General features: G+C 36.1%; 1 protein-coding gene across 1 annotated transcript in view; it reads left to right on the top strand.

Annotated features, from left to right (window-relative positions):
* The window catches only part of LOC139735806 (neurobeachin-like protein 1), a 95,781-nt gene that overhangs the window by 3,746 nt on the left and 75,895 nt on the right, over positions 1-16,140 (top strand). Inside the window, exons 2-3 of the mRNA XM_071646556.1 lie at positions 1,555-1,646; positions 4,044-4,208. Coding sequence (XP_071502657.1) covers positions 1,555-1,646; positions 4,044-4,208 — 257 coding nt within the window. The remainder of the gene's footprint in view (positions 1-1,554; positions 1,647-4,043; positions 4,209-16,140) is intronic.

Here is a 16,140-nt window from a genome sequence, read left to right as displayed (position 1 = left end):
GAATTACACTGCTACATTTCTGAAATATGTGAACCTCCTATGTCATCATCCTTGTTCAGTGTAATTTGTTTGAGGTTTTTGAAAGTATTGTTTCTCTGCTCAAGAACCACAATAAATTCTACAAATCTATACATGGAGCTATTGATTTATGTACTACACGATGTAAAATTATGAAAATTGTCTGGAATTCCCCTTTAATGTGGATACAATGTGTGTGTTGTAATATTAGCATTATAAACTGTTTGGGTTTTCATGTGGATGGGCTGATAAACATTACAATAAATATTTTGTGATATCCTTGTTCAGTATTCCACTTCTGAGAATTCTGAGCTTGTGTGATGTGCACTCATGTATTTGTACGTGTACACAAGTTTGTAAATTAATAATAATTTCTACCACTTTCCAACGCACTAATAACTCTCTATAGAGCAATTTTATTGATACACCCATAATGACACGGTAGCAGAGTGCATCTTTTAGTACATGTACTATGCTGTCACCATTTCAAATAGATAGCGTGTAGGCAAGGAAAACAAATAAAGTTAAATCATAGTAAGAAAGCTTTACATATCAGAAACTGCATGAACCTGAGGACTACATTATACTGTACCGTACCTGTACACAGAGTTTGGCCAACTTGGTTAGAGCTGGTCACAAACCTAAATAGTGGTGATATCTATAAACTAGTGTTGATATATTGTCCTTTTCTTTTCCATTTCATTAGGTTTTGCTTGTTTTTATTTACTTGCCTACAAGTTTGAAGTATGTACAATGTGTATAATGCAATATGTTTTCATGATGATAAAAAATGAAGCTCATACACTGTGCATGATATGAATGTTATTTTCTTAACCAGTTGAAGGCGAGTCCAAGACTACTTTGGCACGTGTCTGTTGGAAATGCGTGATATAGCAAAATCAGTCCATCCTCAACGGCTTAACAAAAAATAAGGGCTGCAGTTGAGAATGACAAATGTATACAGCAGGCAAAGACAAGGGGCGCACAAAGATTAATGTATTAAAGGAAACTTTAATACACATTAGAAACTGTGTGAACGTGAGCACTACATTAAGCAGAATACCCAAACCAGAGCCATCTATTATACACAGAGTTACGTAGGCCAACTCGGTTTCAGCTGGTCCCAACATGGCGTGCAATCCTTTGTCACACTCACATGCTCGCCTATAAAACAAAGCAGAATGCCATCACAGTGCTACTGCCCACTGGAGCATAGCTGGCCAGACTCTATACTGTACGTGCATAGAAATGGCTCTGGCCCAAACATAACAATAACCCCTCAGGACCACAAACTGTTAAATGCCATTGACACCTTATGCAGCATTGTCGACTTTGGTAGTGATAGAGTTAATGCAGAACAGGGATAAGGGCATGGGCTCAGCTCAGGCACAGATAACGCTTGATATACTGTAGAACCCGAGGCCACTAATGTGATAAACTGGCACCTGTCATATGTATATTTCCTATCCACTTTTGTATTATATTACATAGATGTGATAAAATATTATAATGCCATTCTGTTCCTTTCTTTTGCAGAGGGATATCCAACTCTTCAAGACGTATGTGGAGCGGTTTTTGCAGCAATACCAGGCCTCATTGGACCTGTCATTTACTCACATTGCCGAAGGGTGAGACCACTTGTTTTGTTTTTTTTTCAGCTTTTGGCATGTTTTTGAGAGTACAGATATTTATATCGGAGTCTGATTAACTGTGATATGAGGTCAAAAGTCATGCAATAATGCAATAGGTAGCAATCACCAGATGCATGATTGTTTTGGATGATTTGAATTGAGCATTGAGCAATTAATTTAAAGGTTTCCAAATGGACTGGTTTACATTGTAGTTTACATCTTTTTGGAATACATGATGCACTATTGTTTCCAAACAGTCAAGAGGGGCTGGATATTGCTGAGCATATCTCAAGATGCATGAGATTACATTATCTGTCATGTTTAACCTGTTAAGGATCCATTCGCTGTAGCCAGCATTTCCCTTTGATAGACACCTGCTGGGGTATATATTCAGGACTTCAAATTGTACATGTAATGTAGTCTTAAGTGGTTGCACAGAGGGAATTCTTTAGTACTCACCAGCTACAAATATCTCAGTGCAATTGCCAGCAGATTTTTTTTAACCCAATTTTTGTTGACATTATAATCTTTTGCTGTGCCTTTTATGGTTGGTTGATCTTTATTTTGCAGCAGTCTCATCAAATTATTGTAATAAATGTTAGAGAACATGATGGCTATTAGGGTAATTATATGCATTTATGTATTAAAGGGGTGTATATATGTTAGTGTAATAAAGAACTCAAGCATATAGGGAATCCTGAAAGGGTTCAACTTTTGCTTAGTCCCACGTGTGATACCATGTGTGTGTCATTGTGGAGAGCTAGTGAACTGACATGGTAGGATAAATCAACATGTTAGTGAAGGCCTCCTTGATGTTCACAGTGAACTTTAAATAGGTGGTGCTGTGGTAGCCCCCTGCATGTCACACACAACTGTACCGACTGTACAAAGGCCGGAGAAAGCCAAGTCTTGAACTAGATACGTGTGTGACTCATGACCACGCTTTGTGTACGCAGACAACAAGGGCCTATGATTGACAGTGATGCACTTTACTTTGCTGGGGTCAGAGTTGCCATTTTGCGATCCAGAGAATGATGATGATGAATTCCCATACAATGTACATTGTACCATGATTGGTGTATGTGTGTGTGGTCTTTGCATGACTGTTTTATAGCAGGATGTAAAAGAAATGACCACCTGTATGGGTGCAGTGTACCATTAAATCAAAGAAAATTTCATACTGTATGTTGCAATGCTTTTAGTAGAGAAGAGTACCCTATTTTGTTGACCAGAGTAATTTGTAGAACTTCCCCATCTATTGCAAATGTTGACATTTTCTCTGTGTGGAAAAATTTTGTGTCTTTCGCATAAGATGAAACTAGCATGAAAATGAAAGTACATTGTATGCACATTTTTTTTTTTTTTTTGCTTTTATTGTTTTGGTTTTTCTTCAAGTGCTTGGAGGCATAAATGGTATTTTCTGGCAGGCCTATAAAACATCAGTTAAAGGAGACCGGATGATTTTCAGATTTTTTCATTTGAACAACTATAAATTAGTTATAGTGAGGACAGAGTTTCAGAATTTGTGATAATTTGGATGAAGAATATTTTCAAAATTTAGAACAAATTGCAATGAACAAGGATGATGACATGGCAGAGTCACCATAAGAATGCATGAGTTGGGGCTCAAGGAAACAGAACAAAAGAAGAAGGCATGCATAGATTATGCACAGGTGAACTCGCAAGCAAGCGGTATTGTAATGGAATTACACTGCTACACCTGTACATTTCTGAAATGTGTGAACCTCCTATGTCATCATCCTTGTTCAGTGTAATTTGTTTAAGGTTTTTCAAAGCATTGTTTCTCTGCTAAAGAACCACAATGAATTCCACAAATCTGTACGTAGAGTTGTCGATTTATGTACTACATGATTTGAAATTATGAAAATCGTCTGGAATGTCCCTTTAAAAGAAGTATTGTTGTCATTAACATTGCTGGTGTTGTTATGCTTATTATTATTATTAGTAGTAGTAGTAGTAGTAGTACTCATAGTAGTAGTAATAATAATAATAATAATAATGATAATAATAATAATAATAATAATAATAATAATATTATTATTATTATTATTATCATCATCATCATCACTTTTATTGTAGTAGTACTAGTAGTAGTATTTTATTATAAATACTGGTCTTATTGTTATTATATTGATTATTATCATCATTATTGTTCAAATTCATGAAATTCTTCCGTCGGGATGTCTTCATTGCAACTGATTGACAAATTGCCCTACATCGACGTAGGGCAATTTGTCAATCAGTTGCAATCATTATTGTTGTTATCATTTTTGGTATCATTTACAAGTACGGATGTTCATTATCATCACTATCATTACCCTCATAATTCCATATATATATATATATATATTTTTTTTTTTTGTCGCCATGCAGGAAGACCTTGGCAGGACCAAACTCTGCCTCTCTCCCAGATGGCCTCCTAGAAACCTTGGTGGTAGAGCTCGCCTCCTGCAGCCGCCAATGCAGGGGCGTCGTCGCCGACTGGGACGTCCTGCGCTACGCCACGCAGATTGTCCAGGTGCTTATAGCCACGTGCAGGTAAGGACCAGAAAATATTTAAACACAAAACAATGCAAAACAAATTAGAGTCAATATACTGTATACGCTGAATATTTCGAGAGAATTTATTTTCACGAATTTTGCGAGTCAGGTGCTGTTGTAAATTTCAAGACACGGAAAATATCAACTCTGATCGTAACGTGAATATGACGTACACGCGTACATTTCTCCATTGAGTACTTTATTCCACAATTGCAAATTTAACCACTTGCGAAATCATGGGGAATTCCCGATTTACGAAAAATTAGACTCTCTAAATATATCGCATACAGTATTTCCTCACAAGAAATTGCATTGCGTGAATGTTTCTGTGGATCATATGAAAATTGAGGAATGAAATTGTACAATGCCGTCTACGATCAGTAACATGGAATTTATGGTTAGTTTCCCCTATAATGTTTACTGCAGTCAGATGTGCTATGCAGATACAATGTACATTGGTCAGCAGTGTTGACAGAAAACAGCAGAAAGCCTGGGAATGAGACTATCTACAAATGTATCTCCTATCCCATTCAAAGCAGGCAAACAAATGGATGATTCATGTTTTTTCTTCTTCACTTTTTTTTTTTTCGGCCTGTTTAGCAGGGGCATGTAAAGAACAGATCTATACAAAGTGCCCAGACTGTTATTGTCAGCACCTCTTAATGAGGTCAGTTTGACTGACTTGATGCTCGAGTGGTTTCGTATGTTGAGGGAGCTACAATGACAGTGTATCCCCCCCAAAAAAAAAAACAACAACAACAACAAACAAACAAATCTACAAGGGATACTGCAAGTGGCTAAAGGATGTGATGTGTGTCCAGCAATCAGGAAGTCATTGGTCATATACAGTGCATACCACTGAAACCCTGAATGATTAGTGTTTATTTACATCAATGAAGGACAACTTTGCAGTGAATTGCAAGGAACGCCAAGTGTTCTATTTGTCTCACCTGCAAAGCATAAGTGAGACATAGGCATCACTTTTCTGTTGTCATTGTCAGTGACGGTGTCGTCATAGACGTTGTGAATGATTTGGTGCATCGCTGCTGTATTTGCGTGAAAACCCTCAAAATGAAGAGTATGGTCAATGCCTGGTTACAAAAAAATGTGTCCTCCCAGAAAAACAAAGCAAAAGCACAAATTTTAGCAAAAGTTTGTTTGTTTTTAATGCAAACTTTGTAAACCCAATGATGATTTAAAGTGGAAATAAATGAAATGAAGTGAAATGAAAAATGCAAGGGGTAAAATATGCTGGATTATGTTATTTGGGATATTTAATGATTTTTTTTGAAGTCATGGAGGTTTAAAATGGCAAGCCTTCTTAAAGTTCCCATTGAGCTCCGAGGTGCTGCATGCTATACCCACCCACAATCAAAGCCACTCATACTCAGCTAACACTGAAACGGTGAATAAAATGAAACCGACCTTCAGATACCATTTGCAGGCGTCATAAGTGCTGACACCATTTGTCAGTTTGTTGAGAAACTGGTCAGAAGTCGGGGATGCAGTTCATGCACAGATACGGTTGATATGATGGCATTTTTTTGGCAAATATTGGAAAGATGAAGACAAATACTGTAACTCTGGAAGAAATAAAGAGGAATAAAATTTGAAAAATTAGGAAAGAAATGTAGAGAAGTTACTATTCTTGTAAGTACTGTAAAACAAGGAATGTTTGCATGCATCTCAAATTGATGAATTTCACGAAAATCAAGATTCACGAAATTACAATGCAACTTCTTGTCTGCACTTATATGCATTAAATGCCATTGAGAATTCATGAAAAGTTTAATGCTGCAAAAACAAAGAAGGCAGCTCCAATTTTGCAAAAATTTCATACTGCAAAAAAAAAAATCTTGCTTTACAGTATGTAGGAATTCTATAAATCAGCTCATGTGGATGGTGTGGAAATTCCATGCAAGTCACATGTCTCATGATCATTTTAACTTTTTATTAGCAATCCTTATAGGTCTTCCCTGGTACAATAAAAGTGTGTCAATGGTCTGTTGACTTGCCTGTAACATGAACCCTGTCCATAAAACTTTTTTAATGCTGCCACGTGGAAGCAAGAATTCCAATTGATATCATTACCATTTCCTTGTCGGAGCAATGGAAAAACATATAGTAATATTCCATTATATTTCTTGTCAGAGAGGCTCAGACCTACATTGTGACGTATTCCCCATCCCCCCCCCCCCCCCCCCCCCCCCCCCCCCCGTAGCCCATTACCTCGCCCCACTCCCTTGACATTGTTTTAAAGGGATGGTGTAGTATTGGTTGAGATGAGGATTGAGCTTTTTATTATTTGTGAGATACTTACAAACCACTTTATTAGGAAGTGATAAAGAGCGTACAGGTCTAAGAGGAATTCAAAGTTTATTTGATGGACATAAGTTTTGAAAAAATGTATAACAAAGCAACCCTAATAAATGGTGGGTCCCACTTTTTATTAGGATTGCCTTTTTGTGATATCTCACCCATTCCAAAATCAATTTTCATCAAGTTAACTTTTAACTCCTGTCAGAATTATATGCTCTTTCATATTTCATAGGAGGTTTCTCTTTATCTCACAATAAAAAGCTGGAAACCTGAAGCCCCATCTCAACCAAAACTGTACCAATCCTTTAAAGGCAGGAACCATTGACATTTACTTACAGGTCTACCCTGCACTTCTCAAACTGGGTTACTTCCAAAAGATCATAACGATCCAAAACAAAGCCAAAGACAAATTGTGCATGCAAAGCTGGGGCACTTTCATTTTCTCAAGGACTTTTGTAGATGCTGTCAATAATTAGTCAATATGGGAGCATTGTGTCTGTCCTATGATCTTTTACATGTAGGTACAGAAACAGATACAAAAGACCTTGCAAAAGTGTACAGTCTACATACAATGTACCACCACTCTGTTTGGAATTGATCTACATTTCAGGTTACTGTGCATGAGAGAAATAAAAGTCAGTTATCTGCACTGCTGGTATGTGCATAAATGTTCACCTTGAAATTGAGTACTACGTGTAGTAACCATTATTCTCATGTGGCACATGTCATCTAGCATTTTTGTGGTACAAGTAACTTATAAAACATTGTAAAAATTTATGGGAGACTTTGTGGATGATGTTGGCAATTTAAAGATACTAGGTAATACTTTGGAAGAGAAAGAAGGGAAAAAATGCTCTACAGGTGATGCTGATAATGATGAAAGCAATGATATCACAATAATGGAATACCACTGTTATTTGTAGGCACCATTCTCATAAAATGGTGAAATACCACATTAATAACAAACATGGCAATACTTTTTCTTAGTGCCATTCTCCTTAATGAAACCATCATGGTATTTCTTGTATGTGCACCTAACGGGAAAAGACACAAAATGTATTCAGGTCATGTGAGAGAAATACACTGATCTAGTGATCAGTACAATTATTTGGTATTTCGTGACACAATATACACTCAGATCTCGCATGCATATTTGTGTAAAGTTGGTCATATGTCCGTATTTTGCAATCTATTTTGTTTATTTGCTTTTTTTGATTCACATATTGTATTGCATGAAATCCTAGTAAGTTATTCTGACTCTCACCACCCATTGCTCAACAACCATTACTGGGGTTAGTAATTTATATCCTTTTGATTGTTTCCAAAAAAAAGCCAAGTGGTTAAAGGACAAGTTCACCTTCATAAACATAAGGATTGAGAGAATGCAACAATAATAGTAGAACACATCAGTGAAAGTTTGAGGAAAATTGGACAATCGATGCAAAAGTTATGAATTTTTTAAATTTTTGTGTTGGAACCGCTGGATGAGGAGACTACTACAGCTTGTGAGTCATATGCGTACAACAGTATAAAGAAAATGTAAAAGAAAATTCAACATATTTTCACTTTTTTCGCATAATAAAAGAGCTCTTGACTTGCCTCTTTCTAAAGGCAGGGGGAATAATATTGCCCATAACATTTGTCGGTAACGAGTCAGGGGAATGTGTACTTTTTTCAAAAGATGGCATTTTGTGAAATTCTCTTTATATTTTCCTTATATTGTTGTACGCAAGTTATTCATACACTGCAGTAGTCTTCTCATCCAGCGGTTGCTGCACAAAGATTTTAAAAATTCATAACTTTTGAACGGATTGTCTGATTTTCCTCAAACTTTCAATGATGTGCTCTACTAATATTGCTACATTCTCTCAATCCTTGACGTAAAATGTTTATAAAGGTGAACTTGTCCTTTAATACCATTATAAAGCTCTGTATTGTCTATGCAGCAGGGCATGTCATTTATGTACGTATGCAGTGTTCACTGGAAGTACTCTAGTAAACAGTCTGTAGAATCTTTTGACAGTCTTGGTGAGTCATACATGTATGTAACACACACTGCGATGAATTCATGTGTGATTTCAGATGGATTGTTTACCTTGTGACATCATCATCCATTGATGTAAAGAAAGTGGCTGATTATGACTCGGTCAGGACTGTCCACAATGTGTATATTGCCCCATTGAGGCCGGGTGGATTTTACTGCAATGATAATCATCTTGTCATGTTTATTATTATTATTATTATTATTATTATTATTGTTATTATTATTATTATTATTGTTATTATTATTATTATTATTATTATTATTATTATTATTATTATTATTATTATTATTATTATTATTATTATTATTGTTATTATTATTATTAGAATGGTTTATTTGGTAAAAAATTTGCAAAATCATAGCCCGAAGGCTAAAATACATTGCAATGACATATAAATACTTCCAAATTGAATAGAACAAATTGAACCATTGTACATAACATCTGCATCAGAAATCACAATTAAACATAAAATATATTGCATGAAAAATTTCCACATATTACTCCACAGTATTGTACCATACATATTGACTCCTCTGAATTTTGCTTTGTATTAAATGCAGAAAGATGAGCAGGGACAGGTTTATAGATCTAAAGTCAATCTGTGAGAAATCAGAATGATACTATTTACAATCAAACTTGCCATGTAGGGACAGAAACAGAAACAGTCTGAGATGCGTCACCAATTTAACCCATTGAGGACGGACTGATTTTGCTACAACATGCATTTCTCATAGACACTTGCCTGAGTATACTTGGGACTCGTCGTCAATGGGTTAAGGATCCTGTACATTGTAAATCCTTAGCAATTAAGAGGCTTTTGAAAATGCTGTAATTAAAACAACCATTGTAGATGAACAGCAAAAGACTCATAGAACAGATTTTTACTTTTATTGTATCAATAAAATACTAAAAATGAAAGGAGTACAAATGAATAAATAATACATTTTCTGCACTCCCACGCTTTAAAAGCAAAAAAAAAAAAAGAAAAAGAAAGAAAAAAAAAGTAGATGAATAGCACACACATGATTCGATCATTTTAGCACTTCTGACCAGCTACAGTCTTGAACCCATTTTGAAATATTGTTCTGCCATGCACATGGTTTATGACTGGATCCATACAGGGACCAGTGATATATCGCTCTATCTTATATTGATTGCATCAATTGATGTATCGCTACAGGGCATCAGCCCCTAAGTCTAGGAGGTTGCACTCATGTTGTCCTTTTGTGGAGTTGGTAGAAATTCTGAGATGAAAATAGTTATGGTATGGTATTAATGTTTATGAATGAGGCATCCGTCATTTACAACAATGTAGCAAGAATAAAGTCCTTGCTCGGCAGTGCCCTTTAATGCCCGGCAGTGCCCTTTAATGCAGCTCTCAGACTGAATGCCAGCTACTACCTATGAACTATAAAAAAAGAACTATAAAAAATAATGAGATAATTTTTTCCAGTGAGATACAGTACTGTAAAATATGCCCCCTCCCCTTTGTAGTACTATACTGCGATAGCTAGGCGACGGCAATAACCAGACAACATTTTTTAGTCATAATAATGTCTTGTGACTATACGTCAGTGGATGAATTTCAGAAAAAACAAACAAACAAACATTTATAATAGCAGATGATGCAAAGTGGTATTATCAATACTTCTGTATCATGCACATACAGGTATAATGCATAAAATTTGAGTTGTGATATGATCATAGATTTTTCAGATTCTACCACTTTACATTCAAAATATTCATTTTTTTTTTTTTTTTTTTGGGGGGGGGATATTTTTTTTTATGCTACAGGTAATCTTGCTATAAAATGAAATGTACCATGCTACAAAATGAAATGCACTTACTCCATCATCGCAGTATCACCAATACGTACGGACCTGAATTTTTTATGTGCAAACTGTAAGAAATTCTTGAATGAGGTATTATGCCCCGTCACAGTACCAGTATTGCACTGTCTCGAATGCCTTGGTATAAGTTTGACAAAAGCTTACTGTACTTGAGATTTCCACAATGGCAGTCCAAAGACATCCTCTTTTGATAAGTTTACCCATAGCCACAGAAATTGAACTAAAGTCTCAATATTTGGTGTCTTTCTTTTTTTTTTTTACAACTTTAAAAGAAATTACTTCATATCACTTTTCTGGCTGCCTGAGTGTCGTAATAATGTTAGTAAAATATTTGGTTTTATTGTTCGACAAATATTTGGCTTTATCATTCAATCGTATTCCGGTCATTGATAAACATTTAAAACAGATGGCATTACGTCTTACAGTAGTCTCCTCTAAGAAATCTTAAAATTGTGAAATAGTCATTTGAATACTGTAAAACGAGGAATGTTCGTGTGCATTTTAATTCCGCGAATTTTGCGAGCGCCAAAATTCATGAAATTAAAATGCACGCGAAAGTTCTGGTCTACACTCTATGCATTGAATGCCAGTGGTGGTTCGCAAAAATTTCATGCCTTGAATAAGGCTGTCGGCTCCAATTTGCGAAAATTTCATGCTGTGAATATATCATGTTTTACAGTAGACTCAGTTTTTGGATTTTATATTTCATGCATCTGTTTACCTTATTTTTGTAAGGGATTTACAAAACATTGGATGCAGATCAGTGTGTCCCATTGTGTGTGTGTGTGTGTGTGTGTGTGTGTGTGTATGTATGTTTTAGAATGAATTTTATGATGCATAGAGTTATAACCTCTAAAGGGCATCATCAAAATCTTTTGCCATTATCACATACATTTTGTACAGCCGTTAATCTGTAGAGTGTGCAATGCCGCCATGAAAGGAATGCCATGATCTCTTTAATAGTACAGTACATTGCCCACACTAGTGTCATCATTTGAGAGTCCTTGTTATTCCAGTTTCAATGAAGGTTGGAGCTCTGTCCGTCAATGACATTTGGGTTTGTGTGTGACCGTCAAAATAAACAAAAAGCAGTGCTTACGAATGCAGTACTTGTATGTATTACAGTTGGTATATTTCAAATCCGTTGTTTTGTGTTTTCATTGCTCACCTTGAATTATGCTGTCATTATCAGATATGATATTCATAAACAAATATTGCCCTGCTGATATTCTGTTCCTGACATAGTCTTTTCCAACACTGCTGTCTGCGGGGAAAAGATGAATATGATGCATACTGCAAATTCATTATGATAATTCACACATTTTCACTTTACAAAAAAAAAAAAAAAAGCATTTAGCATGTCATTTTGATTGCAAATTTGACACACTACATTGTTATGCATTATCATACAGACACACACACACACACTTGAAGCATATGGGACCTTGCAGCTCATATTTTACCATTAAACAGTGGCTTTATCCTACATGTATCTCCTCTATTGTGATTGAGGAAAAGCATAAGCAACATCAGCAGTGAAGATCATACCTACTGTAATCTATACAGTGGTCTGAATAAATGCCTGGCAGGCATCTGGCATGCTGTTTTTTGTGATACCGGTACATCTTTTATGACGATTTTAGCCGATTCTGACGTATACTGCACATACATACTTCATAGCTGTTTTGTCATGTAAAGAATAGTGGTTGTTGGTGTGGTGCTGCTAAGATTTCAATGAAGGCATCTTCTTCTTTTTTTTTCTTCCATAAAAAATGTATGAAAGGAGTTTGCTATTATAGCTCACTGTGGCAGTTTCAGTATTTATGAGGCACTGTCTATTTACGTATGTTTATAAACCCATTGGAGACAAGTCCTGAGAGTGCTTCGGCTGGTGTCTATGGGAGACGCATGTTAGACAGGGCTGCCAACCCTCACGCATTGAGCATGAGACTCACCCATTTTGGTCCTTTCTCACTCTAAAACTTTATTTCATTTGCATGCATTTCTATTGATCTCACTCATTTTGACTCCTAAATTATAGCATTGGCCTATGGGATTCTCACTCTCAACTAGTTTTCAGTGTTGGCAGCCCTGATGTTAGAGCAAAATCAGCTCGTCCTGCATTGGTTATATGATTGATATGTAATAAATTTCATTTTGTGAGTAAAATCAAGTTGTACGGAAAAAGCCAACCACAGAGTGGGAAATTTCTTCTTTGATCTATTAAATTCAATTTGCCAAACAAAGGAATAAGTTGATGTACATGTAAGTGTACATTTGGTGGACTGACAAAAATGTGATGGTTTTGTCAGTCCACATAATGTACGTTCACCACTAAGTCAAGAAATGGAATAAAAGGCAGTGTTCAATAGAATTTAAGGGCTGATGTTATATTTTCTAATCAATATCAGGCCATTCAGTTGAAACACAACAACTTTTCAGTGAACGTTTATCATTTGACCTTCATATGGTAGTACATGCATGTCAGTCCAGCATTGCTTAAAGTACATACATGTACATTTACTTTCGTCCAAAACTTTTAATTGTGGCATGAATACTAATAAATTGCTTGTTTGAAGCAATTTTGGGGCAAAGTTATCTGTCATTGAAGTGTTCTCAAAAGATCATAGCATATTGCGGGGTAATGCACATTGGAAACAGAAAATAACTTGAAATCCCTGAAATTGACATTTTTTCCTATACCCAAATAGCAACAGGCGAATATTTTGGACTTTGGCCATAATTCTCAACGAAGAGGACAATCCATTAAAATGGGACACACATCCCATACATATTATTTTTAATTCTCCTTCATAGAGGTTTCAATTCATATCATTATTGAAACTGGTGATTTATGGCAGTAAAAAGTGCATATATAAAAAACACCTGCTGCACAGTACTGGTCATTGAGAAGTTGTGCACTTGTTTTGTATTGAATGGCTATTCTGCATTTTGTATTGAGTATCATGCATTGTCAGTCAGAGACCATCAACGAAAAAAAAAAAAAAATCATGCACTTGTTCTGTACTGAGTGGGCAGTTTGCATTTTGCATTGAGCCTCAGTAGCAGGAAATTAATATCTGTAATATCTCTGTAATTCCTCCAGGATCGTTTCTCTTAGCATGCAGATCAAAGTCCATGGTTTCCCCCGAGACATAGAGGAATTCCACCCAAAGCTCAAACAATTTTTATGCTGCTTTAATACATAGGGGCAGACAGATATATTCAGTGTAGCCAGTTACAAATGTAATATTTTTAATATCAATGTTTAATATGGGGGGGGGGGGGTCATCAAAGGTACTGTAAAAAAATAACGTTTCTTGAAATAAGATTTTTGTAAACATTTTTTTTTCTGAAATTTGATCAAACATGCATAGTACTTGTAGGTGTGCGTTCTTTCGTAGAATGTGAATCAGAACGTGGTTTTTGTCTTCAATGTACAGTGTATGGTTTAAATGTACAAAAATGTTTTGTTTATCTGTTTGTTTGCATTTTGGTAAAAGTTGGATGTGAATGTTACGAAAATCGCCAAATGACACAAATTGGTTGCAAAATAAGACATTTGGTTTCGCGACAGAATTGAGATGCAGTCATCGTAAAAACCTCCTTTCCAAATGTCAAAGTCTGAGAGAGTTTTTGAATCAGAAATGTTCATTTTTCATGTTGCTAGGTGTTTGATTTTTTTTTCTGACAGTAAATCATGAATTAATATTAAGCACTATTGTGGTTGAATACCTCATTTCATGCATGCTCGGAGTGCATAGCCTGTTTTTCAGAGCTTATTTTCTCACATTTTTATTGATCTGCAAAAATGTAGTAGCCAGCTTTTGCCACTGTACCATATTTTGCAGTGGTTGCTTGAAAAAGAAAACGGGACACATTTTGTGTGATTGAAAGTCTGGAGAACTGGCTGTGTCTTAGAAGCTACATGTACATGCTGTAGTGTTTTAAAATTAACTTCTATACCCAAATCAGAAACTTGATGTTCAGTGAATTTGAGGGAGACTTTGTGGTGTGATATGTCACAAATATCTTGATGTATGAAAATGAGGGACATTTATCTTGCACCATTTTCATAGAATACACACACATTTGGTTCTCTGTTGATAGTGACCACACCCTAATGTCCTTTTTAGGAAGTGTACCAAGGTACATTGTACTATTGTCTGAACACGACTGAAGACAGATGTCCTTTTGAGTCTTTTTATTGTCATTTTATTTTCTTTTTTAAACAATACCTTACATTCTCAGAGCTCAGGACAAAATTACCATGTAGACATAGAGCTGCAAAAGAAATTCATTTGCATGTTATACTGTAGTATTAAAAGTACACTTTTATGGTACAGTACAATGTATGTACTACGATTGTACATGTATTATGTGTGCTTTGTACAAAGTCATTGAGTAAAATACAAATTGCTGGCATTGATATTACTTCAATATACTACAATGTACTGGGTACACTGTATGCATGTACTGTACTGTGCATATTATGTTTACGTGTACACTATGTATCCCTTACATGTGTATGCACAATGTATCGTCCATGTACAATGTATACTGTACATTTTGCTGTTGTTATGTACATAATGCTGTATCTTACCTCAATATATTTTTTCCGGATTAATGCGCTTAGAAACATCAGTATTAAGCGCTATATAAGTGTTATTCATTATACAGTGTACATGTACAATGTATGTATTATCTTGTACAAACAATGCATATATTACACATACTGCTACGTATCTCAGGGTATGTTTGCATATGTTTGTAGTATCATACATCCTTTGGCTAATCCTGCTTGATCATACCTCTCTCCAGTTCTATGTCACACTGTATCATTAAAAATGAAATGTATCAATATTACAGGAAGCAAAACCATTCAGATGGTATCGGTCAGTTATGACCATGCCTATGAATAGTATCCCTTTGTCCCAAGATTGCTGCTTTTGGCCTACCATGTGTACACACTTGTATGTGCATCTACCAAAATGATGAAAATTCTCAGTGATTTAGGGGCCGTTCACAATTATCAACATTTTCACGAGCGTACAAACCGTACGCTGGGGGGGAGGGGGTCAGCACCCGGCGTACGCTTTTCAAATTATAAAAAATGTCGATCCATACTCTCGCGCCCATCCCGTCTGATCACGGGCCCGGCCTCTCGTCTCGCTGGAAACTTTCCACGCTGACCGAATAGTTCGCGCACTCCATCAAAATCCCACAATTTCTCGCGGCATCGTTTCACTTTATGACCGAGAGATAGCTATCTTAGGCCCCCGCACACTACACGACTTTCGGTTAATACACGAATCACCGACTTTGGATCCGAAATGAAACAGCGAGTGAAGAATGCATAGTTACGCACCTTCTTCATGTTCAAGGTTGGTGAGTTGTGCCACCGAAAGTCGCGTAGTCGATATACGCGCGCATGCGATCTTTGGTATCTAGGTATATTATATTATTATGTAGAAAAATGTGCGCGTACGTACGTACGTGGAAACAATGTCAAAGATGGCGAACAATAGGGACAATAGACCTACTGACCCGGAAAATCTAACAGAATTCCTCCTTAAGCGAGGGTGCATTGTTCACAAAAATCCCGTTAACAAATATATGAACTTCATAAATGCTTTTGTGTTTGTGAATGAGCACCGGAAACGAGCAGATGCCGTGTTGGAAGGTCAAAAGTTGTGGCGCACTGCGTCTACGCAA

This window comes from Diadema antillarum, unplaced genomic scaffold (assembly GCF_040938485.1).
Source record: "Diadema antillarum isolate AM-2024a unplaced genomic scaffold, OU_Dant_1.0 seq00000599_RagTag, whole genome shotgun sequence".
Lineage (NCBI taxonomy): Eukaryota > Metazoa > Echinodermata > Echinoidea > Diadematoida > Diadematidae > Diadema > Diadema antillarum.
This window is presented reverse-complemented; position numbering and strand designations above follow the sequence as displayed.